The following is a 23536-nucleotide window of genomic DNA, read 5'->3' as shown; positions in this document are numbered from 1 at the left end:
GCTTCTCACGCTGCCTGGGAGCGTGTTGGAAAGCAGTGCTGGAGAAGATGCTCTAGCAAGGAGGAGAGTGCCATACTGCAAGCAGCCCGTTTCTGGAATGGGGAGAAAATAGGTTCAGCTTACTGTTTCCAATTTTTGTGCCACCAAGGAACTCAGGTCCTTTATTATTTGTATGACAGTAGCACCTAGAGGCCCCAGGTTGCTAGGGTTTGTAGAAAACTTTGTAGGAGACGGCTACTACTCCTGTGCCATTATAAGATAACAAAAAGGCTGGGAAAGGAAAGGAGAAAAGTAACCCAACTGAGGTGCTAGGGAGGCCAGGAGCACGGGGGAAAGAAAAGCTTGAACTCTTTCAGGGGACGCTCGTGCTGTCAAGCACTGGGGTCACAGCATTTCAAGAAGCTACAGTGCCTTCAGCTCAGGTATTGAAATGGCTGTCTGCTCACTTCTAGCCCTTCTTCAGCAGTGGTGTAAGCTGATCCATTTTAGTTCACATTGCAATGGGTCAAGTCTGTTATCATGACCCGGTTGAGGGCTGATGGCATCTTCAGATGTGCTCACTTGACCGTCTGTGATCAACTGGCCTCTCAAATTCATTGGCTGCACTGCAAAACCTACTCGTAATTTTAGTTTGGAAATTTGCTTGTTCGTTTCTGCCCTGACTACAGAACAGCCAACTCTACTCCAGTTTTAGCAGCTGGAATCCTGCCAGTTTCTTTGGTCAGAAAAAGATGCGTTTATGGAACACAATGTAGAAGAACCACTTCAGACGTAACACCTCTGTGTAAAGCATGTATATATGCGCTTCCTGGTAACATGGACCAAACCAGCTTGCTGCTTCTCCCATCAGGTGCAAAACTGGCATTGACTCTGTTGGGAGGAGGAATGGGAATTACATGTATATTTTGATGCATTTGCTATAACTGCTCTGAAATTCTGCTGGCATTTATAGTAATAATAGCTCTGTTTCTGATGAAAGAGGTTTTGATGTTACAAAACTGCAATCTCTTCCTTTCACAAGCAACACTTAAAAACTATGCGGTTTCTTTTTCTTACCTGAGGTTTCAGCACCTTTATAGGAAATATGAGCTGTAATTTCACTTATTTCTGTCTTTAAAATATGTTTTAAAGGGAAATAAGACCTCAGCACCTTCTGTAATTGCTCAAAAGAGTGCAGAACTGGCAGTACTACAATTTGAATGTTATCTAAAAACTTGACAAGAATGGGAGTAATAGGTGCAAAGTCTCTTTATTTAGCTTCAGCCACCACCAGTGCTGAATTTATCCTTGCAGTATCCTCATGCAATGCAGATAAAAAACCTCATGGTTTTGTGACTTGAGCACAAGGTCTTGCCCACGGTCATACCAGGGTCCTGTACAAAGCTGGAGGCACCATGATATTCCTGGCGCAGACCAGCAGAAGGATGAGACTGCAAAAGATATTGGTCACTCAAACGTTTTTTCCTAATCATTCCCCATCACTTTGTGTCAGTTGTGTTCAGGACAAGTTCACCAAAGTGATAAGCTCTCTATTCTCTACCCATTTTCACCCTTGTCTGCTTTCCTGATCCTGACTAATGCAAAGCCAGCAGTGATGAAGAGAGCCCTAATTACTCTGCCGTCCCCTTGAGTGTTAAAGACAGACCAGCAGCACTTGACAAGTCCCTCTAACAAAGTGCTCTGAAAGCTCCTCCCCAAGTCCTCCCTGGCTGATAGGCTTTTTAGTGGAGCCTTGTGATTTTTTACTTTTTTATGGACATTTTCACTGTGGAATTGCTCAGTGAGGATCCTTTTCCTCACTGTTAAGAGAAGTGGTAGCAGGAGAAAAGGTATGTTTTATTACGGACCTATTTGTAGACCTTTGAAATTAAGGTGGATGCTGGGCATCCCAGAGTTATTGGCTCTGCTGTGGGTCTGCTTGGATAACTGAGCTGGGATCTCCTCCCAGATTGGAGACCTCTCTGCCAAGGTAGCGTTCTCCTGGCACGCTTGCGTGGCTCTCCAAACCAGCCACAGACAATGCAAGCACATTTGGTGTAAATGTTGAAACATTCAGGTCCTATTTCACAAGGAGCAGCAGCTGACCTTCTCTTTCACGTTTTCTCTTAAAGTGAGAAGTTCTGAGTCCTTTAACCATTTAACCACCTTATTGCAGCTTAGACTAGGGAAGTTTGAAAGGACTAATCCCAACATTTAGCCCTTTTCCAATTAGCGTCATTGCCATAGCGATACGGGGGCATTATTAGCATCAACATGGCAAACTGATGGAACTGTACAAATTCTTTTGCGGCTGGGGAATGTAAAAAGTGAATCCCCCATTGAATCATGCTTGCAGGGTTGACATTTGTATCACAGTCATTGCTTGGGAAAATGACTGTCATTCCTCATACACCGTGTTTCACTTTAAGAGGAAGATTGGGAGGAGAGCGAGGTTGTTGCAGAGAAAGAAAAAGAAAAGAGGGGAAAAAACAACCTGAGGCATTAAGATGAATGTTAAAATGCAAGCTGAAGAAATTCAGATTTATTTAAGCTAGAAAAAAGAACAGAGAAGTAACCAACCTTGAAGCAGTCAGTATGGGATGTGGACTCTGCCTCCTTTATTTTCATATACTGAAGAGCTGGGATATTCCCAAGGACTTTCTTATTAGGAACATGGATATGTGCAGAAAGTGGCTTCCATCCTTTATTGATATTTCCTTTTTACTACAAGGAGTTGAAATGTGTGTATTTTTGATCCTGAATGTTGTCATGGATACAGTGCTACTTGGATGCTGCTTTTTGCACCCCACAAAGACTGCTGTGCTCAGTGTGTGGCCGAGCGGCTGCCTGTGGGTGCATTTTGAGGCTGGAAATGGTGGGGATCAGCCTGATCGCCCAGCCTGCCTTGGGCTGGGGACAGCCAAACCTGGAGCTGTGATTCCTAGGGATTCCTAGATTTCAGTCCCAGAAGGAAGGATGGAAACTATGTGATCACGCTCCTACCGCTCTTGCAAATGCCTACTAGGTAATGCTAGTGAAATATCTACTCGCTCCCAAAGTATATCTAGCCTTGAATATTTCTGCATAAGCTACTTTTTCACCTGGTAGTTTGACAAAAACCTTGTTCCTGTGGATTCTGGGACAGAGGGCTTTTTTTTTGGTATAGACTTCTTTATAAGCCATAGTCCAGAACATTGTACAAAGTAAAGCTGTATAAAGGAGAAAATGCTGGTGCTGATCTCCATAATGTCAGGTCTGTTTGTGCTTCTCATGCAGAATCTCGTGTCTGCCTGCATGATCAAGTGGTAGACGTACTGTAGAAGCTGTTGACTTCTCACTGAAAAATGGCAGATGAAATATTTTTAGCTGAACACATACCCCCGCCCAGCCCCACATCTTTTCTTCAGGTTTTTAGCCAGAGGGTTTTCAGATTTCCAAACCTATACAAAGGAAGCGCTAGGAAGAAAATTATTTTCTATCAAACGCAGGCAGGCAGAAAATGCCAATTTTCTGAGAGGATTTTTCAATGAAAGGTTGCAATTTTCTGTCAAAGGCATCTTTATTCTTTTACCAGCTACATAAAAATGTCATCTCTTAGGTCTTGCAGTACTTTCCCCCCCCACACAGTACAAACGGAGACTCATAGGATATTAAAGTTTTCATTAGATTTAAAACCACTTTGAGGTGGAATAAGGACCTTTGTGAGCAAAAGACAGCACTGTAGGTTGGAAACAAGCAGATTTGTGCTTTTTCATGCTAAGCTGATGCATGGCCTTGTGCAGATGACTCTCCGAAACACCTTCTCTCTTTTTACTCTATGTAAACCATCAAGTTGTTTGGATGTGGATGTCTCTATCAAACTCAGGACATCGTATGGTCTGCAGACGTTCTTTGTGTTCATGATAATCTGCTGGGGAAAAAAAAGCACAAATTAGCAGGGAGGTGGTGGAAACACATGAATGAACAAAACGGTATTTTCTGGAAGTTGTTAAAGTTTGAAGCACTGAAGTTAGTCAGTGAGTATGCGTTAATACACAAGTACCGTATCTCAACCCACCACTTGAAGTAAGAAAACCGTGGGTGGAAGTAGATGGGAACAAGTGGGGTGCCCTGTTTTGATGGACAGGCTTAAGTATGACTCTAAGATGAACAGACAGCAGCAGTGCGATGGTTCAGCCTCCCCCCCCACCTCATCTTGCCTAAGGTTAGAGGTTCATCTGAGTGCCTAGTAATTAACTGGCGCCCAGGTATGAATGGCCCCGATTCCCTCGTCACCTGTGCTGCTTTGATGTTGAAGGAGAATTGAGTCTAATAACTGGGGACAGTGATTTGTCATAATCACTTAAATGAAAAATCCAAATCTGATTGATTAAAACAGCAGATGCCCTGAATTCCTGCCTGAAAGGGGCACTGGACACATGAGAAATACTTTGTTGGGCAATGAAAATGGCTTTGCCCCACTTCATAACATTTAGGTGACTCCATCTCTAGCAGCAGGTGAAAGCGTGAGCACTGTTGGCTACCAGTGAGATCTTCCTTGCTCTGTGGCTTTTCCCATCACAGCTGCAGGGCTAGACTGAGCAGAGCCAAATGGAGGAAGGGCAGGAGTGGATTTCTTCATCTCCCCGTGCTGGGGGACCCTTGCGGTGGCAGCGGGTTGTCATGCGGCCATGGACATCAGGGCTCCTTTTCCATCACTGCTGCTACCACGGCTTTGCAGCACAGCCTGATCTTGGGCCAGTCGCTCCTCTCCGAGAGCTGTCTCTGTCAGTGAACAAAGTTTTGAACGGTGTTTTGCTACAAAGGGTTGTTATCAGTGCAGGGATCAGGGAAGAGGGCGAGGGGATGGGAGTCATAGGTTGCCTTTGCAGATAACTGAAAACACATCAGAAATAGAAGCAGTATTTTAATCGAGAGTCTTTGTGATTCTTCTCCACCTGGTGAGCCTGGGAGTTACAGGAGGCTGGTAAGAGATGATGGTGGAGAATTAACAATGCCGATGAGAGATGCTGCCAATTTGAATTGCTTATTTGGAGACCAGGGTAGGAGGGGGTGTCCATTACCCTGCCTCAGGGATTTCCTATGCCTGCTCCTGGATTGTCATTAAAGGAGCAAAGCAGCTAAAGGAATGCGTTCAGAGTGCAAATACTGGTATATGCCACCCAAAAGACCTGTTTTTTTTCTTCTTGAGCTGATCTTATTATTGCGAAGGGCCATCAGACTAGCTTATACTGCTCTGTGAATGGGGCTGCTGGCGAGAGAGTAATCAGGACAACAGCAACTGCAACACTTTCTTGGAGGGCTGTGGCTTGCATGTGGACCAGGAAGTCCGGTCTTCTCTGTGATCAGAGTGCAACCCCTTCTCCATGCTGCTCACAAATAAGCTGCCACAGGGGGGAAAAATAGAAGCTGAGCATTGTACTGCAAAGCATCAGCCTCAGAGATCTTTTGGAACTCCCGCTTCCAACAGCCATCTTTTACAGTTACCTTAAAGGCCTTGTTGGAGGTAATAAGGTCATATACTCCAACTGATTGAGTCATGGAGGGATGTCCCCTGGCTGTCCTTCAAGCCTAGCCAAGTCAGCAATGAGGGGAGCCCCTGCCTGGGTCTCCCATCTCTCCCAGGGCAGAAGTCCCTGTTTCTGTCTTCCCTAAACCAACAGTACCACCTTGCAGCCTGTACAAGGACATCTGGGAAGATACTGGGGCAACAACTTGTGTGTGAATCTCACTGTGGAAGCTCAAAACTTCGCCAGAATCAGACAATTCGTTGATTCCCCACGTTGGCATGTCATACGGGTACACATGACCTTGGAGAGTATCTTTGGACCACTTCTATAGACTAGTGGATGGCAAAGAGTGCCACCAAATGGGTTCATCTCTGCAGCCCTCAAAGCCTTGTTGCCTGACATTTTAAAAACTGCCTGGGGGATTTTTATGTGGGATTCCCATTAATTAAAATTAACAAATACCAATGGGCATCTAAATCCCCTATGTCATTTTGAGAACCACAACAGCATTCTTTGCCAGAGAGAGAGGTCTATTCGTTACCACTCTCTTGAGCTCAAATTTTCCCTTGGGTTTGCTTGCACATTCCTTACAAGAGACTGAAGATTTCTCTGGAACAGCCCCCGCTCTTTTATAGTGCTGCAGTCGCACAAAATAAATATGAAGTGATCTGATTATATTCCAGGAGCTATGAGATACCACATGTCAGATCCAAAGTGAACTGACCTTTCCACTCCCAGGTGGACAGCTCCGACCTTTTATGATGTTGATGAGAAGTGTGGAAGAAATCATGATTAAGGGAAAATCATGCTTTATTAACGTACGCAGAGCACAAAGAACTCATCATCTGAAGACCTGCCTCTAGGTGGTGAGACATGAGAAAGAAAACCAAGATGTGCATCCGTGTTATGTTCTCATTATAACACTAATGGGAACAGGACAGCAGAGCTAAGAGGACAGCAGAGAAGCGTGATGGGGAATTATGATTTGCTTTAGAGGCTTTCTTGCAGTGACAGTTATAGCAACAGTGGACCAGGTTCCTACTGGCTCAAAGCCTCTTTATAATGACATTTTACAGAAGTGGTGTTATTTGGCAGAGGAAGGCGGGAAGTCCTGGTGACTGCAGTAACACCAAATTGAGTTTGGTAGGTTTAGTGTTGCTACAAAGCACCAAGGAGCTGTTAATGAATAGAGATATTTTTTGAGGCATCTGTTTTTGTCATGGTAACTGCGAGGCACAGACACTCCCCTTTGCAGGTTTGGGGGGAGGAGTGGAGCAAGAAGGGTTTTTCTTGTACAGCAAACATAGCTTCAGAAAGTGAGGAGGCTGGTGGGAGGGGACGAAGGGTGGGGAGAGAGCGAGCAAGCACATATTATATTCCAACTGTTTCCACGGTGACATTTCATAATCACAACTCCTGGGGGGAAAACACTTCATTGCAAATGCTGGAGGAGGCAGGACGGCTTTGTGGATGCAGCTGGAGAGGGATAGTGCTCCCGGCACCTGTGGCTCGCTGTCCGGAGGACATGGAAGCAGGGGACAGGTAAACTCATGAGCCTGTAGCACAAGCCCTGGACAAGGAATTGAAATGCATAGCAATCATCATCTCCTTCCCTTTACTTCAAGGATGAACATTTATAAATAAATATGATGTCATCACACTAGATGGGAAGTCTAAATATCTCCTCTTTCTTGATGGCAATGAGGAAAAGAGAGATGTACGTAGAAAAGACCCCATGAGATGTACATAGTAAAGCACAGTCAAATGGCCGAAAGCAGCCTGTAGTTAATGAATTAGGTCACCAGGTCTTTGCATTTCACATTGTCTCTCTCTTTATTCTCAGTCCTGGACTTGTAGCATACAAGGGAGCTCTGAGCAGATGGAAATCTGCCTTTTCGTCACCAGGGCTGGTTGCACGATGTCCAGAAGAAACCAGTGTTTTGCCAGCAGCGAGTCTCGCAAATCAATCAGTGGCGTATTACTCATTTTGCAAAGCAGCACCACGTTCACCTGAATTGCTTCCAAACGTCTGTGGTTCCCCGTCTTGTTTTAGGCAGCGTACCGCTTGCCATCGTGCTGCTACAGATGGCAATAGCTCTTGGGGGCTTTCCTAGCAGACGCCGGCAGCGGAGGCAAGGGCTGCGACAAGTACACAAGGCTTTCATTCTTGGGGGGCTTTCCTTTAATTCCTGCAGCACGGAGAGCTGCACCGTGGGTTTCAGTCCCGGCTCTCCTGCAGGTTCTGTGAGTTTAGGTAAACTGCTTCCTCTGCCAGTGTCTCAGATGGGATAAATGCTCTTTTTCTTCTATCACTGGCCGTTGGTAGCTGCATGATCAAAGCTTTCTGTGTGCAGCATGGAATGGTGCTGCTTCTGCGGAGCTTGATAAGAGCATTAGGTTCCTTAAGTAACACGACGGAGTTCAGCCACCTAATAGTCCTCGACTGTGTCTGAAGGAAGTATACTTAGATGTATATGAATTCTAAAGCAATTACTGCATTTTTATATTCCTGAAAAACCTCCTTTGCCCTTTTTTTTTTTGTGACTGAAGGTACACAGCTCTGTGCTTTGTTTATAGGCCTGCATGGAGCTCGCTAATGATCTGCTCTCATCTGATTCCCACTTGTTCTAATTGCCAGTGTTGTTATGCTGGGTTGCAAACTTTGTGGTGCGCTGGGTGACGTGGTGTTTTTGTGCTCTTCTTTCTGTCTGGGGCCGTTGTTGGGAGCACAAAGGAAGACTAGCTTTTTGTTTGTAATACAGCACTGGTCTGTGCTTGTGATGTACAGAAAGTCTTGGGCAAAAATCTTGATGAGCACAGAAAGTGTCTAAATAGGGGACATCTCCAGAAACACACAGTGTTAAAGGGCCTGTATCATCTTTCTTATCTCTCCCTTCCAGCCTGGAAAACAGGATGATCCTTTAAAGATGACAGTTGTTTCAGATTATATCCTTAGCTCTCTGTCGTTTGTGTGCTGTCTAAAGGATGAAGAGGAGAAATTACAGATAACCTACAGATCCTCATCCACCCACTAAGCTTTACAGCTCTCTGCCCAAATAGAGCAGCCTCACAGAGATAGCTCAGCTGAAGACCTTGCTGTTGAGTGTCCGTAAAATGCAGTTCCCTTGGCCCAGCCCATTGCACAGGGGAGAGCAGCCAAATGTGTCCCCTTCTTGCTCCAATTACACATCTGCAGAGCTGGCGGCAATGTCCTCTGGCACGTCATCATGACTGGCCACACTACAGAGCCACGGAGGGTTTAGATGCTCCAACAGAGTAGCAAAAACTGGGACATCCCACTGCTATGGACCTCTGCCACATGTTTGTAGAAAATTACTTCGTGGAACTTAAAAATTGTTTTGGAGCTATTGAAGAGGACCAAAGGCACGCTTCATGGAGTGCCTCTAGGGCAGGTAGTACTTTGACTACCTGGAGCTCCTCATTCCCCATTCTTCTCTTCTTTCAGCCAAGTGGTGCCAGTCTTTTCATTCTTCTCTCTCTAGCTCCAATGATTTTCTGTGTCCCATCCTGAAGCCTTTCTTCTCTGTGTTTTCTTCAAGAATGTATGGGTGTCAGTTTTCCTGTTTATTCAGAAACTGCAAGTCTCAGGTTATTCCTCTTCTGAATTGAAACAAAAAGCACTTTGCTTTCATATAGATTAAGAATTTAAACAACTTTTCCAAAAAATTACGTAATGGTATTTCATATCACAATGACTTTTTCTTCTGACAGTAGTTTGAGGGAGTTCAGGTTATTTGTGCAAGGTCCACATGGAAATAAAGAAAATCTCTCCCCGTAGATTTTTCACAGGTGCCTATCTCCAGTCAGTTATTAGCTTTTGTGAAAACCAACCCATTTAATACAGACCGCTAATGAGCGATACACCATGCTATGAGCGAGACCGAGACAGTCAGACAGGGTGGGATTTTGCAGGACTGTGATTTGATCCAACGTAGCAATTCCTGTTTCTCTCCGAGGTAAAGCGTGGGTAGCAATTTAGGAATGAGGAGAAGTGACGTGAATATCTGTATTGATTGCAGAAATTAGCGACAGAAAGACACGGATAATTCTGGTGATATTTTAGGGCTGCTCTTTTGTGCATAGACTTCCCCCTTCCCAGCTGGTACCTGCTACAGTAGGATGTGATGCAAGGACTGGAAATTGATACTTCTTTTCGTGACTCAGTTACTCCAGTTCAAAGCTTTGATTCCTTTGACGATTAGAAAGGCCAAGATCAGCCACCCTAAAGCACAGCCCACGTGTTTGTTTACCTCGTGTGTTATCAAAGCAGCCTGGGAACCGCTGAGCCAGATGGTAACGATGGGATCTTTGCAAGGCTGTTTGAATTGCGGCAATTGCTGCTGCTGCTTTTTGCTTTTTTTCTTCCTAAATCAGCATCCTTTTATCTTCCTCATTTCACGTTTGTTTTCTGCATGTCTTGGGTTTGATGCCAGGGATTAAAAATGAGCGTTGATTCATGTATCAGTATTAAACTGCATAATCACCTCAATCATTATTTGACTTCATCCGGAGCATTCACAGTGTTTCAGGAACTTTGAGTGGACGAAAACTTTGTCGCATATATGAACATTTGACTGAACTACTGATAACCAGAAATTCTGATTTAGGTTGTATCCCCTGTGTCTGGCTTTTCACAGTAAATAATCCTCTTACTATATATTTTCAACGATTTTTTTTAATGCTTATAATTTATTTGTTGTTCCATTCAATGAGAAAATAACAGCACAGTCTGTGGCAATAATCTAGTGGGGTATTATATTCTCAAACAACAATAGACCTACTGTAACTTCAATGTATTACCAGTAATTTCTGCTTCCTCTGGCGAGGCTTAGAGAAATGTAAGGTGCTTTAATAAAAAACAGGGATCCACCCACAATTCTGATTTATGTTTATGACTCAGCAAAGAACGTAAACTGAGACTAGGGCACAGAGTGTTTCTATAAGCAGTTATAAATCAACCATTCACCAGGAAAAAAAAATTAGTACTAACAGCTTTCCCTGTGTAAGGAAGAGAGTGTTTTTGGTGTTGCAGATGGCAAAGTCTTCTTTCAGGGGAGTCAGTAAAGGGGTCAGTCGGGATTCATCACAGAGAGGTTTGTAGTGTTTCCATGAGTGCTCACGTAGACGCTGACCCAGTGCAGGGCTGTTTGCATTGTTGTCTATCTGGACTGTCCCTGGTTGAGTGTGTCAGGTCTGTTTGATGGAAGCAAATCCACCATCAAGAAGGCCAGCTGGACGGTGAGATAAACAACTGTGGAAAATAAAGTTGCAGATCTGAATTTGTAGCGTTTGATGCTCGTGTTCGACTTGGACTGAGGTCGTAACATAGGTTACGTCCTTACCTGGCCCCAGGAAAGCCCCTGGCCCGTTTGTGCTGGAGGCTCCGCGCCGGGCAGCAGTGAAGCCCAGCTCGTGGGAGCCCGCGGTCCTCGCCACGCTGATCGCACCCCACGGGTGCTCCCAGCCAAAGCGCTGCATCCATTTGCCAGCTGCTGCTCATGAATTTCCAGCTGAAGGTTGCGCAGTGTTTTCAGTGCCACTCTGATTGACGGGTTTATCTTCCAGTCCATTTACTTACCTAATTATCCCGCAGTGAGCAAGAAGTCATTTCTTATAAATATGGTAATAAGCCGATCAGGATGACAACGGAAGCACATTCTTGTACGGTTTGTGGAAAAAGCCGACATTCCCCAGTTTCGCTTTGCGTCAGGCTTCCCCCATCAGCAGTCAGCACATTAAGAAACAATATCTGGTGACCTTAAAACATCAGCCCCCAGATGTTTGGCATCAGTCAGGAGCTGCTTGGAGCTATCCTCATCTCGGGTGTTGTCCCTGTCCCACATCATCTCATTTTAGTGCATGCTGGACAGGGATGAAGCTCGTGTTTCCTTTAACTTCTCCGAGTTGCTTCTGGGATGACAAAACTTTTCATTTAACAACTCCAGCTGCCGTGCAAAGGAGAGACGGGCCATAGGCGCCTCAGGCCTGACTCGTTGATGGGGGGAGATTTTTTCTGCCTGATACCAAACATTGCTGAGGCTATTTTTCTACAGGAGATTCTTCCAAAAATGATTTGGTGACCACACTTTGTAGATGGTATTTTTCAGTGGTGTAAATAATACCTCTCAGGTTTAAAAGATCGAAGCAAGTGTCTGATGTAAAATAAACTTTGTAGGCACGCATGGAAATGACCATAAGGAGCCTGAAGTCTCCCCGTTTCTACTTCAGCAGGAATTTTCTGAGCATGGATGAGGGAAAGTGTAAGGGCTTGGCTCCCTGTCCCTGCAGGTCTGAAATCCGTGTGGGCTGACACCTGCTTTAGAAAATGCTCCGGGAGCACGGGGGGGAGCTCCGGGAGCGGCTCTGCCTGCCGGCAACCACCCTCAAGCTGTGCTGCCCGCTCCCGCCCGGCTCGTCCCGCCTGCACGTGTGCGCGTACGGCACGCGCTCCTCGCCGCGCCTATGGGCGCCGTTCCCGCGCGGGTGGCACCAGGGGCCGGGCGGGTGTTTGCTGGGTGCGGGTGCCCGAGGGCTGTCTGCACACACGCGTCCTGGTGCCACGGTGCTGCAGGGAGCCAGCTCGCCCCTTTTCCTTTTTGACAGCTTCCCAATATTCCTCATTTTTAATTTCCGGAGTCTGTCCTCTCAGCACCTATGGTTGTTCCTTGGGAGGTGCATTATCCAAAATAACAAAACTGAGGTGAACAAGGCAGGGAGAGAAACGTATATGATTCCATTAACATTCATTTATGCTAAGGCTCTGCAAAACCCGTATGAGAGCCTGTGTTGTTTGGAGTTTATTTAAATTAATCACTATAATTACATTTTGCTCTTTATCAAAAGCCTCATATAGAGATTGTCCAGCTAGAAAATAAAAAGCATTTCAGAAATAGCACTATTTCAATAACCTCTTTAAAGACGTTCAGGAGCATCACGTAAAACACAGTGGGCACTGGGGGAAATAATTCTGCTGGGAGGTCGGATGGTTGCCGAGTTCTGTTGATTTCCTCATTTTTCAAGGCTGAAGGCTTCTGCATGTGAATGAGTCCTTTGTTTTTCCAAGGCTTCTGGTACAGAAATATATCTGCTGCAACAACCACTTATTTCCTATCCTGATAACAAAAGCTCTGATAGTGAAGGCAGACCATTCTGCTCACATGTACAACTTCACGTCATGCAAGGCAGAGCAAAAAGGAAGGTGGCAGACAGCCTCCTCAGAGACAAAATCCTCTGGTGTCCAAAACCTTGGAGTAGAAATGGGTGAGAAGAAAGGTTCTCACGCGGTACAGCAAGGCCAGCTCCAGGCAGAGCACAACAGGAACAGTAGCTCTGATGTATTCATCTTCTTATTCTCACGTCTGGCAAAGATCTTAAGTGAACCAGCTACGCTTTTTAAAAATTCCTTTAGAGCCTTTCTTACGTTAAATTGGAAAGTGGTTTTTTTTTTTTAGACATGTGTTTACCTTATTCATTACACTCAGTTGCATGGATTAATCCTACAAGACCTTGTTAGATGCCTTTTGTTAACAACCAATGCCCGCCTGGCCCACCTATGTCTTACAAACCCTTTGAGACAAAATACTGGTCCTCACAGCTCTATTCCCTGATATTTTTGGTTTCCCCCTGATTAAGATGGCTCTGTGCAATGTACATACATGCTGCATTGAATGACTTTCTTTGTTTTCTGAAATCTGAAAGGAGGAATAAGCTCTTTCAATTGTTTTTAGAAATCTAGTTAATTCACTCGGGCTTTTCTGAAAGAACCGTGTCTGATACGTGGCACTGGCTGCTGGATTGACCTGTCCTTCTGTTGTGACCACTCTTATGACATCGAGGAGTTTCATCAGACTTAGTTTGATGAAAAAGTTACATTAGTTGAGCCAAAAGTTCAGAAGCTGTATTGCTTTGATGTTGATTTAAAGAACTTTCAGTGCAGCCAGAGTTAATTCCTAACATCCTTGTACTAAAAATCTCTGAATAAAATGCTGTTATCTATAGGGAAAAAGGAAACGAGTACATTCTTAAAATAATGATCTTATTACTACTTACCTTGTTACACGGTGGTGAGGTTCTCCTTGTTAAGCCACCTGCACTTTGAGAGGTTTATAGACAAAAGCAGCATTATTAATTAATGTGACTGTGCAAGCTTTCTGTGAGCTATTACAATATTTTATTGTTATGGCTACTATTATTATCATCAGATAGGCTATTTGGGAGTTCTGAAAATGTGTTAGCATCTTTCTGTTGTGCTGGTTACCCTTCAGTGCCTTTCTTCGGATTATAAATGCAGCTGTTTCTATTAAAATCTGGATGGAAAGCAAGAGCCCATAAAACCTATCAGCAGGTTATTTTAGCCTCAAATCAGCATTGCTTAAATTATACAAGGAGAGAGATGGAAGTCTGATGAAAGTGCTACCTATCAACAACAGATGTAGATTTGTTTTGCTTGAATATGACTGTGGGATGCTGGTGAGGTAGGGTAGGAGCATCCTTTGGCCACCTGTAACAGATTCCTGAACGTCCGAACTATTGCTCTAATGAACCTGCAGTCTCTGGCACTGAAAGTCATTGCTCTGGTAAAGGGTGGCTTGGGGAAAGAAGGAATCCATCCTAGAAGGTTGCTTTATTGCTTGCCATAAGGAAGATGCAAGTCTTCTGGGCTCTTTTTTTGTAGCGTAACTGTACATCTGTCCTTGTAAGAGGCCACAAAGTTGCAGACATCAGTGCAATTCCTCTCTGATGCAAGGTGTTAGACTATGGTGCTGCAGACCCTATACCTACTCCGACATTTATGTGGGTGTTTAAGCATTTTGTCAGCCCAGAAGTCACAGTGAAATCCAAAAAACTGCCTAGGAAGAGGTAAAAGATTCCAAATGCTTATTTGCAGAGGTGAAATGAATGCCTGCAAAAGGATCACGGTCCATTGTCATTTACTCAGAGCCTGTGCCCATAGCTACATGAGAGATGATTTTCCAGTCATTGTTGCATTTGGCTGTGGAGATAGCGCATGACTCTGTATGATGGTGCTCTACCTGAGGACTCTGTCACAGCTGGCAGGAAGGGCTGTATGGGAAACCACACCTGGAGTGAGTCTCTTTCAGAGGAAGTAGAGGACCTGCCAACAAAAAGATGCTACTACCTCTGTTTTCAGGACTATTCTGTTGATAAAAGACTTGAGGACATTAAGGGTAGTGTTGTCTCTGCACCATAAAGTTATGTCACACCTGGGCCCTGTGGCCGACAGGGAATGTCTCTGTGCTACTGCATATTTTGTAGGCTTTGGTCGCATCCCATTTTGATTGTCCCACTCTGCAGAGTCCTCCTCTGTACAACTGTTCCTTACGTGGGAACAATTCCCAACCTTTGAACATTGGTCACCACTCTTCAATGCTCCTCCAGTCTAAGCACATGCTTTTGGAGAAGGGGAGTGGGGACCAGGGCAAGGTATCCTACACCAAACCAGGACACAGGGTATCTGAGTCCTATGTCTAACTCTGCCACAAACATCCTTTTTTCTTTCTCTTTCCTCTCTGCTATTTACCCATTCTGTGTATTCAGGCTGCAGATGGTAAGGGCAGAATCTCTGTGCTTGGACAAGGGTATTCAGATTCTGTCACAAGAGGCCCCAAGTTTGGTTTGGGACTTCATGTGTTTCAGAGAGGAATGGGTGAATTTTCTCTCCTTTCTGAGGTGGCTATGGCTCTGTGTGCACAGCAGTTCTTCCTCAAATATTTCTGAATTCCAAGTTGTGCCTACAAGCTGCTTTTCATCGTTGCTACTTTTATTGATTTTTTTTTTTTTTTTTTTTTTTTTGCTTTTGTTTTTGAGCAAAGCTGCTTATGGTCAGATAAGCTCCGACCTCACTAGGACTGCCACAGAACAGCTAATTTCAGAAGCCTGCCCTATCCGACAGTGCTGGCGAGCACAAATTCTTCCACATCAAGCGCAGGGGTGAAATGCCTCGTACGTTAATGGTGGGCAGGAAAAATCAACAAAAAAGGCAATGGTAGGGGGTTCCTTTTTTCCTCCTTCTGGATCTCCGTTGTTTGTTGCTCTGAAATCCTTTCTCCAAGGCATGTTTGCAGGATACAACCCTCTTTGTTATCCTAGTGAGTAGGCTGTAAAGACTGACCAGCTCAACCCCTGGACCCAGGAGTGAGAGCCCAGGCTGGGAAGCGATGGCTCAGAGGCAGAGGAGTTTAAGCCCTTTCTCTAGAGGAGTTTGCCACCTACTGATTTGCAGGTTCCTTCTAGCTCGTGCCAAGAGAAGTTGAGGGGGGAAGCCAGGAATTTAGGGATAGTGAGGAACCGCCCTTAGAGACGCCAGCCAGGACCCCGGTGGGAATAGCCGGGGCGAGGAGGGGGGCTGCGGTACCCCGCTGTTGAGGTCCCACTGGGGGAAGGCGAATGAGCTGGGTGGAAGCGCCTGGCGTGTGCGTGTTGTGTGTGGCGGGGGAGGGATGTGGATGAGGAGCGGGCTCTCTTTCTTTCTCACGGGGCTCAGTTAATCCTGCTGCCAGGCGGTGTTAAGCAGCAGTCTCAGCGCTGGATTCCGAGCGAGGGAGACGCACAACCCCGAAGGCGCAGCGGAGGGGAGGCGAGAGAGGCAGCTAAAGAGAGCAGAGCGGGGGAAAAATCAAATCTATGCTTGGAACTGGGCTTCTTTTTCGCCAATGCAAAAGGGAATATGCAGCACATTTTTGCCTTCTTCTGCACCGGTTTCCTAGGGGCGGTGTTAGGGGCCAATTTCCCCAACAATATCCAGATAGGTGAGTGCAGAGCTCGGGGCCGCTGGGGAGCGACGTTCCCTGGCAAAGGGGGGAGAGGAGGTGGTGGGGGAAAACTGACCCGTTCATTTGCTTGGGAGGGCAAAACATATGTGTGTGTGTGTGTTGTATGTGTGTGAGAGAGTGAGGGGGTGAACCGCGAGGGCTGGATTTGTGCGTTGGTACCAGCTTTGCGAGAGCAGAGATCTATCAATTTGTCTCTGGGGGAGGGGAAGGTTGGGAATAAATGCCTGCACACACACCAACACAGAGGGAGAAAAGTGCCTCTGAAATGGAGGAAGCATGAAAAAAAAAATCTGTTTCTTGCTCTGAGAAATGCTGGGGCTGCCGTTGTGCGTTGCTGCATTTGCAAAATCAGCGGTTGCATTATACGTTTTTTGTGAGGATGCTCTCATCTGTAGGTAACTGGGACGAGAGGTAACAAACAGGCGCGCTCTGTTGTTGTTGCTAAAGAATAAGGGCAGAGCTATTGGAGGAAGATTTTGCATTGAAGTCTCCTTTCATTTCATGCTACTTGCTTCCCCTGCGCACCAGCAGTGCCTGTTTGATTCCTTTCTCCCTTCCCGTAACTTCTCAGTGCTCCTATCCTTCCCTCCCTCCCCAAGTTTATTATTACTCTCCCAATGATCTTTATTGATGAGGACTTGTAACCAGGTCCCAAATTCTCTTCCCTTGCACGCCGGTTTTCTTTCTCACCTCCATTCTCTTTACAATGCCAATCAATTGCTAATCCACCAAGTTCAGGCAACTCCTGCCTGAATCCAGCTGCACAATTGGTGTTTTATTGCTGTTGATGCTGCACCCCTGTCTCCTTCCCTTCCGTCTTTCCCTTTACCTCAAATTTGTGCAACATCCCAGATTTTTTTCCTTTTCAACAAACACATGTAATAGCTTAACTCGGCTACTAGTATCTCATTCCTCTCTGGGGTGGGGGGATGTTCATGCACAAATAGCCCTTTCCACACAGCAAGGAAATGCCCTCTATACTACAGATGTGCAAAGTGCCATTGGTAGCAGGTCTCTGCACATTTATTTCTTCTCCAAACCATCTGTCCTGGAGGGTGGGCATCGATACTTTCTGCTTCTTTAATTCTGTCTTGTTGCTAAGCACTTTGCTTCCCTACCTGTAAAATGCCCGTAACAGTGCTCCCTTTAAATGCATATAGATTACAAGTCAGTCTGAATCAAGTAGCACCTTTCTGGAGGCTGTGCAGGGATCTGCTGCAAGCCAAGTTTCCCACTGGGGAAGCAGCAAGAAACTTTTCCTAAGGCTGGGTTATCGCAGCACTTTGTTCCAGGTCCATGGAAGGAGAAAGGCTCCAAGCCTGGGTCCAGTCTGGTCCCAGTTCCTATCCTATTTATATCACCTTGTGGTTCTGGGCTTGTCTGTAGTTCTGCTCAGATGGAGCCCTTTGAGAGTTAAGCTTTTGATTTCCTGCCCCCTTTTAGTTTGGCCACTGTCACCTCTTAAATTTAGGGGTTTTCCATGCAGCAGACTTCCAGCAGCAGCAGGTGTTTGGCCATGGGTCCCACATCATTCCGGCTCTCGCAGCCCTGTCCCCATCCACCCAGCCCTGTGCCTGTTGGGCCAGGCTCAGCCAGTCTACCCCAGAGTCCCATAGTGTGGGGGAACCCCTGCACCCCTCCTGGAATAAAGTCTTCCTCTCAGTCAGCAGGGTTTAAACTGAGCCTCAATACAAGTAAGAGGAGGAGGAAGACAGACTCTCATTCCTCCTTTTTAAAGGTAACATTGGCAGCTCTTCCATTTCTCTTAAAGTTATGAGGTGTAAGGAGGTTTAAGCCAAACCCCATGGTTCATCCCGACCCTGCAGGCTGCCGGGCTGAGGGATGCATCAGGGCTCCTATATGTGATCCAGCGTTACATAATGCACGGGATGGAAAGGTTTTCTGCTCCCAGCCTGTCCACAACGGGCACAAACCCCCCAGGTCTTGTCTGCTGGAGGGATTCGGAGTGTAAAGGCACTCCCTGGGCTGGGGAGCTGTAGCCTCCGCTTGCAGGAATATTTTGGACTCAAGAGGCTGCTGATATGGGTGTGCTGAAGACCTTTGTTGTTCTGTTTTTCTCCCCAGGGGGGTTATTTCCTAATCAACAGTCCCAGGAACATGCAGCTTTTAGGTTTGCGTTGTCTCAGCTCACGGAACCTCCTAAGCTCCTTCCCCAGATCGACATTGTGAACATTAGTGACAGCTTTGAAATGACATACACCTGTAAGTAGTGGCATTTACTTTGGTTTCTTTATTCCTGACTGGCTTTTTTTGTATCCAAAATAGGAGACATCTTGCTCCAAATGTGTGACTCCTTTAGGGTCCGTGCAAGACAACCCCGAACACATGGGCAAAAGATTCTGATTCATTTTGGTTTGGGCTAAGACATAGGGCTGAGGTAGTGCTGCAGTTATTCAGCGCGTCTTGCATTTTCTCTTTCATTGCTTCCAAAGTGATATAAAACCCCCAACAATTCATTTTCTCTTGTTTCTCTAACCTCTGCCCAACTAATTATGTTGAGGTTTCATTCCCATATTTCCTATAGCCATGATGTACAACAAAGTCATCTCTTTCCACCCACGGGGTGCACAGAAGTCTCTGTTTAGTGTGAACAACTTCTTCTCCAGCCCCAGTTTATCCATCTGTCTTTGTAATTTAAGAAAGGCTTAGCAGAAAACAGCGGCTTGCTGCAAGTGGAGTCCAGACCCACAATGAGGGGCATGCCTAATAATGACAGAGAGGTAAGAGAGTTCTAGTTTCAAGTACCAGCGAAATCATTGGTTCTAAAAAGTACTACAGGCTGAATTCGCACCGCACAGCCGATCCTAGGGTGTACCTGTACCTTGCTAAAGCACAGCGCGTTAGCTGTGCTGTTCTTGTTATGTGATATAGTTGGGAAAAGAAAAAAATGGCTTGCCAGGTAACGCCAAGATTAGCAGCAACAAATAAGACCAGGAGGGAACCAGAGGAAACAAAACCCGTAACACAGCCCTGCGGTTACAGTAGGGGCTGTTGCAGCATTTGCTTCCCTTGCAGCGAGCGGTGCGGTGCTGTGCACGAGGGGCTCGCGCCGCTGGGATGTGATGCGCAAAGAGTTTCTCGGTTCGACCTGGTGTCAGACACTGCTTTCGCTCTTTCAGCCTGTGTGTGTGTATGGGGGCTGTCAGGAGGGAATGGAGGAACACTTCCCTTTGTAGAGCCTGTTGGATTGTTGTTGGCTCATATCCGTAGTACCCTTTTGATTCACCGAAACATCCTCTCTGCAGTTTAGTCATGTGGAGAGTGGGGTAGAGGTGGATACAAACTGTTCTCTCTGCTGAGAAATACACAGAAGGGAAAAATGCTTTCCTGCGAAAAGAACCGGGAATGTACAGGACGAGAATTAATAAGGCTCTCTGAAAAAAGAAAAAAAAAAAACTTGTGATTTTTTCTGTTGGGAGGTTTGCAAGTACAAGATTGCAGGAATTTCCTGGCCAGCGTGACATAGGAGAGAGAAGTAATAATTTCACCACACTTTCATTGGAGTGTCTAATGACACATCTAAAGATTTTCTATTTTCCTTAATATCCCTCTATTTGCCAACTACAAGCTTTCCATCAAGGAAGAGCAACTATTTCAGTTCAATCCAATGGCACTTCCTTGGCAGGAAAACTAGACAAATAGAAGAAAAAAGACAGACCTTGTATCTATCAAGGGAAAGCATCACCCACCTGGGGTAGAGTTGCTGACTGTGGCTGGGGATGAGCTATTTCAGTGCTGATAGCAGGAAGAAAGCAGGAACTGCAAGAATATCGCTAGAATAAATTCTCCATCTGCACATTGTTTTCCATCCCTCTCTACGCCTGTCACTAATGGTTTTGTTTACAGCATTAACGTTGATAGGAAGACCACGATACTACTTATACTTCAGAAATCTGTCATTAGTACCATGGGGACGGAGGTGGTCTCTCAAAAGCTGAATGGAAGCAAGACAGCCTCCCAAAGGATGTTATATTTGAGCTCTATGTAGGGCACATTGTCCTAGATCAGACCAGCAGAGCACTCAGCACAGTCCGATTTCACTTGTCCTCATTTTTCTTTTCTTATAATTAAAAACTTCCTAAGTTCTTCCGGTCTATGGAAGGCAGCATTTGTTTTCTGAGCACAAAAGAAGGTGTTATTCCATGTACCCTAGGGGAAAAAAAAAAAAAAAACGAACCTAAAAAAACCCCAGACCTTTAGGAGACGTGGTTTTAGTACTCTAGGGCTGGAGTGAAACTTTTGCAAGGAATTATGTCCTTTTTCATCTTCCAGCAAATTCCCTTCCCTGTTGCCAAGACTAGCTATCAGCAGAAAGATCTGTTTATTTACAGAGAATAAAAATCCTGCCCGCATAGTGGTCCTTATCTTCTGAGAAAAGACTGGCCATGCTACCAGTTAAAAGTACCAGGTTTTGTTCCCATGGAGATACAGAACACAGCGTTTCCTTCTCATTGGCATTACCTGTTTCTCTGATGGTTAAGTCAAAGGTGTTTGGACGGTGTAAACGTGGTGCTGCCCCTATCAGGGTCTCCAGTAGGACATCTAAGGAAGACTAGTAGGGTCCCAGTCCCTTGGCAAGTCCTGCCTTGTGCTAGGATCTGGCTTCATGTGCTAAATGTAGTCCTTATGGCAAGTGCCTGAAGCAGCATCATTCAAAATACAGAATAGATATTGAGAATCAGTGGTGACGGCAGAAGTAAAAAACCTTGATGGGCAGCTTGCAAGGCGGCGATGAAGTGGCAGGGTGACCTGCAGCAGAATGACAGCACCATGTCTAAGGAGACCGTATGCAAAATGTATCTCAGCATCAACTGTGGCACTGTCTACCTCTGCCTGACATATATCTGCTTACCAGTTAGGATGAGCGAGCTTTGGTGTGACAGTGGGTGAATTTACAGTATGAGATGCACCCATTGTGCACAGGTGACAGTGGTAGGGAGCTGTTAATGATGTGCTAGCAAAGATCGTAAATTGGTAACAATAATACCCATGAAAGTGATAAATCTGTAAAATATCAGGAGGCTGCAGTTGTCGTTGGGCTGTCGCTGTGATAGCCCAGCAATAACTTTTGCATTTCTGATGCTTCCAGTTGTGGACTTTTTATCATTGCGCAGTGGTTGTGAATACCTCTGTGTTGGGGCAGCATCGATCTACGGGTCCTGTGATCCCTGTGTGTAACACATCGGTAGATTATGATTCTAAGCAAACTGTAATCATTAAGAAAGCAAAAATAGGTAGTGGGTACAACGTGCAGTAACTCATATTTCGTGTGTGTGGTTGATGCTAATGCTGTTGCATCGCTGAAACATCTTCCTGAATTCATTTGGTCCCACAGAATAGGTAGCGATGAACAGGCTCTATGTTTGCAGGTGGATGTGTGGTGTGGCTTACCGGTATGAAAATACACACCTGCCTCTTTGAGGGTTCTTAACTGAAGGTTAGGAGACTTTATATTTTTGTGCTGTTGCTTCGAAGGCCAAGGTAATTGTTTAGGAGGAAGGTGAATTTAGAGTCCTTCCTTCAGCAGAAGTACGTAGCAGTGCCGGGTGACTGTAAAGGGTGGAATGATGCTGTGGTGTCGCTGAAAGGTTTGCCTAGCAGAGCAAAACCCCTCTGATAGCTCTGAAGACATGTTCACAGGTTCTGCCTTCAGTCCCACTTAGAAAAGAGCTTTACGGCCTCAACACGACTGCTAGCGAACTCTGCCTGGCCGGGTTTGCTGGGACTGGCGGTGCTCAGGGCAGACCTAGCACGGCAGGGTCGATGCCGCAGGCTGGAGCTGCGCGGTGTGGGAAGAGGGGTGCTCGTGCCGGGTGCGAGGACACAGGAAGTCTGATGCTCTTAGAAGAGCTGCAAATTCCTATCCCTGGGAGGTCCGAGTGGACACGAGCACTGTGTCCTGCTGGAAGGAAAGGGATGAGAGGTTGCTTACTTGAGACAAGCAGTGCGGGGAATAGTTTCCTCTTATTCTTCGTCTCAGCCTCCACTCCTGCACATGTAATGCACATCCCCATCTTGTGCATAGCCCAGCTCCTTGGGGAATACGAGTTGTTTCAGCCACAGCTCCATAGCTTTATTTAATTTGTGGTGCAGAGACTCCTGCTTTCAGCCTCTGGCTAGCATCCCCAGGTGAGATCCGGCAGCGTCAGGCAGACGGTGGTGGTTGCTCTCGCTGCCAGGGAAGATGATGGCTCAGCGACAGACTTCCCTGGCAGTGACCTGGGGAACGTGCCCTGTTGAGCAGAACTCGCAGAAGGTGAGTCACCAGCTTGGTAAATCTGTCCCTGCAAAACTCAGAAGTGTCCCTGCCACATTGGAGGGATGAGCAGCGACTTAAAAAACCTCCATTCAGCACTGAGCCCTGCAGCTTTGCTGACGCGGCCATCGGCTTTGGCGTGCTTAGGTGTTGGGCTACCGAGCAGAGACATTCAGGAGCTGCACGCCTCAACCGCGGAGGTCTGCACAAGACAGCAGCAGGATTTTGCAGCTGCAAGAAAACTTGTAAAGAGGCTGAAAAACAATGAATTATTTATCCTCCTTCCGTGTACACACAGCTACAGTTACCGTGGGGTCTTCATACTGAGTACGGGACGTGGGTGCTGCTAGAATATCAACAGTTGAATCTGTTCTGCATATTAGAAAATGAATATGTAGTCTGGAGTCTGTTCATATTTTATGAAGGCCTCCCAGCACCAATTAGAGAGGGATTTGTAGCGATCACTCACTCTGTGCTTATGTTCTTATCAATAGTAGCAAGCTTAGATCCAGATCAGCTATGAAATGAAGTATTTCTTTTTCTTCTTTTTCTTGGAGACTTACGTATATAGATAGAGTATTTCTGGAGTTTGCTTTTTATCTCTTAAATTACCTCTCAGAGACAGGAAGGAATAGGCAAACATTTGAATGTTCTCAAATGAGGATCTAAATTTGGCTTAATTAAACAATTATTGCATGTTGAATTTAAAGGAAGCGGCTTTGTTGACAAACATACGATGGTCGCCATTTCTTGGAAAGGTGTTGCCGTAATTATTCCAGCAGCAATCAATTAAAATGCAATTTTTATAATTAAACTTCCACAGTCTAAATAAGCCCAGCCCTGCAATAGTAAGTAATTGTTGTGGTGTTGGTAGACTTGTTTTTATTTTCGCAGTGTCAGAAATCTCATGTAAATGCTTTGGGATTTTTTTTTCCCCCTGCAGAGCTCAGGATGCT

The 23536-nt window shown here is 45.6% G+C and overlaps 1 protein-coding gene across 4 annotated transcripts in view; it reads left to right on the top strand.

Moving 5' to 3' along the window:
- Positions 1–16197: 16197 nt before the first annotated feature.
- The window catches only part of GRIA1 (glutamate ionotropic receptor AMPA type subunit 1), a gene marked incomplete at its 5' end in the record, with an annotated part of 127691 nt that continues 120352 nt past the window's right edge, over positions 16198–23536 (top strand). For all 4 annotated transcript variants that reach the window (XM_082006081.1, XM_082006080.1, XM_082006078.1 and 1 more), the window contains 2 exons: positions 16198–16279; positions 18389–18526. In XM_082006081.1, coding sequence (XP_081862207.1) covers positions 16198–16279; positions 18389–18526 — 220 coding nt within the window. The remainder of the gene's footprint in view (positions 16280–18388; positions 18527–23536) is intronic.

The sequence above is a fragment of the Phaethon aethereus genome, assembly GCF_964289735.1.
Source record: "Phaethon aethereus genome assembly, chromosome: 14".
Taxonomy (NCBI): Eukaryota; Metazoa; Chordata; class Aves; order Phaethontiformes; family Phaethontidae; genus Phaethon; species Phaethon aethereus.
Note: the sequence above shows the minus strand (reverse complement) of the source record. Positions and strands in the feature narration are given on the sequence as shown.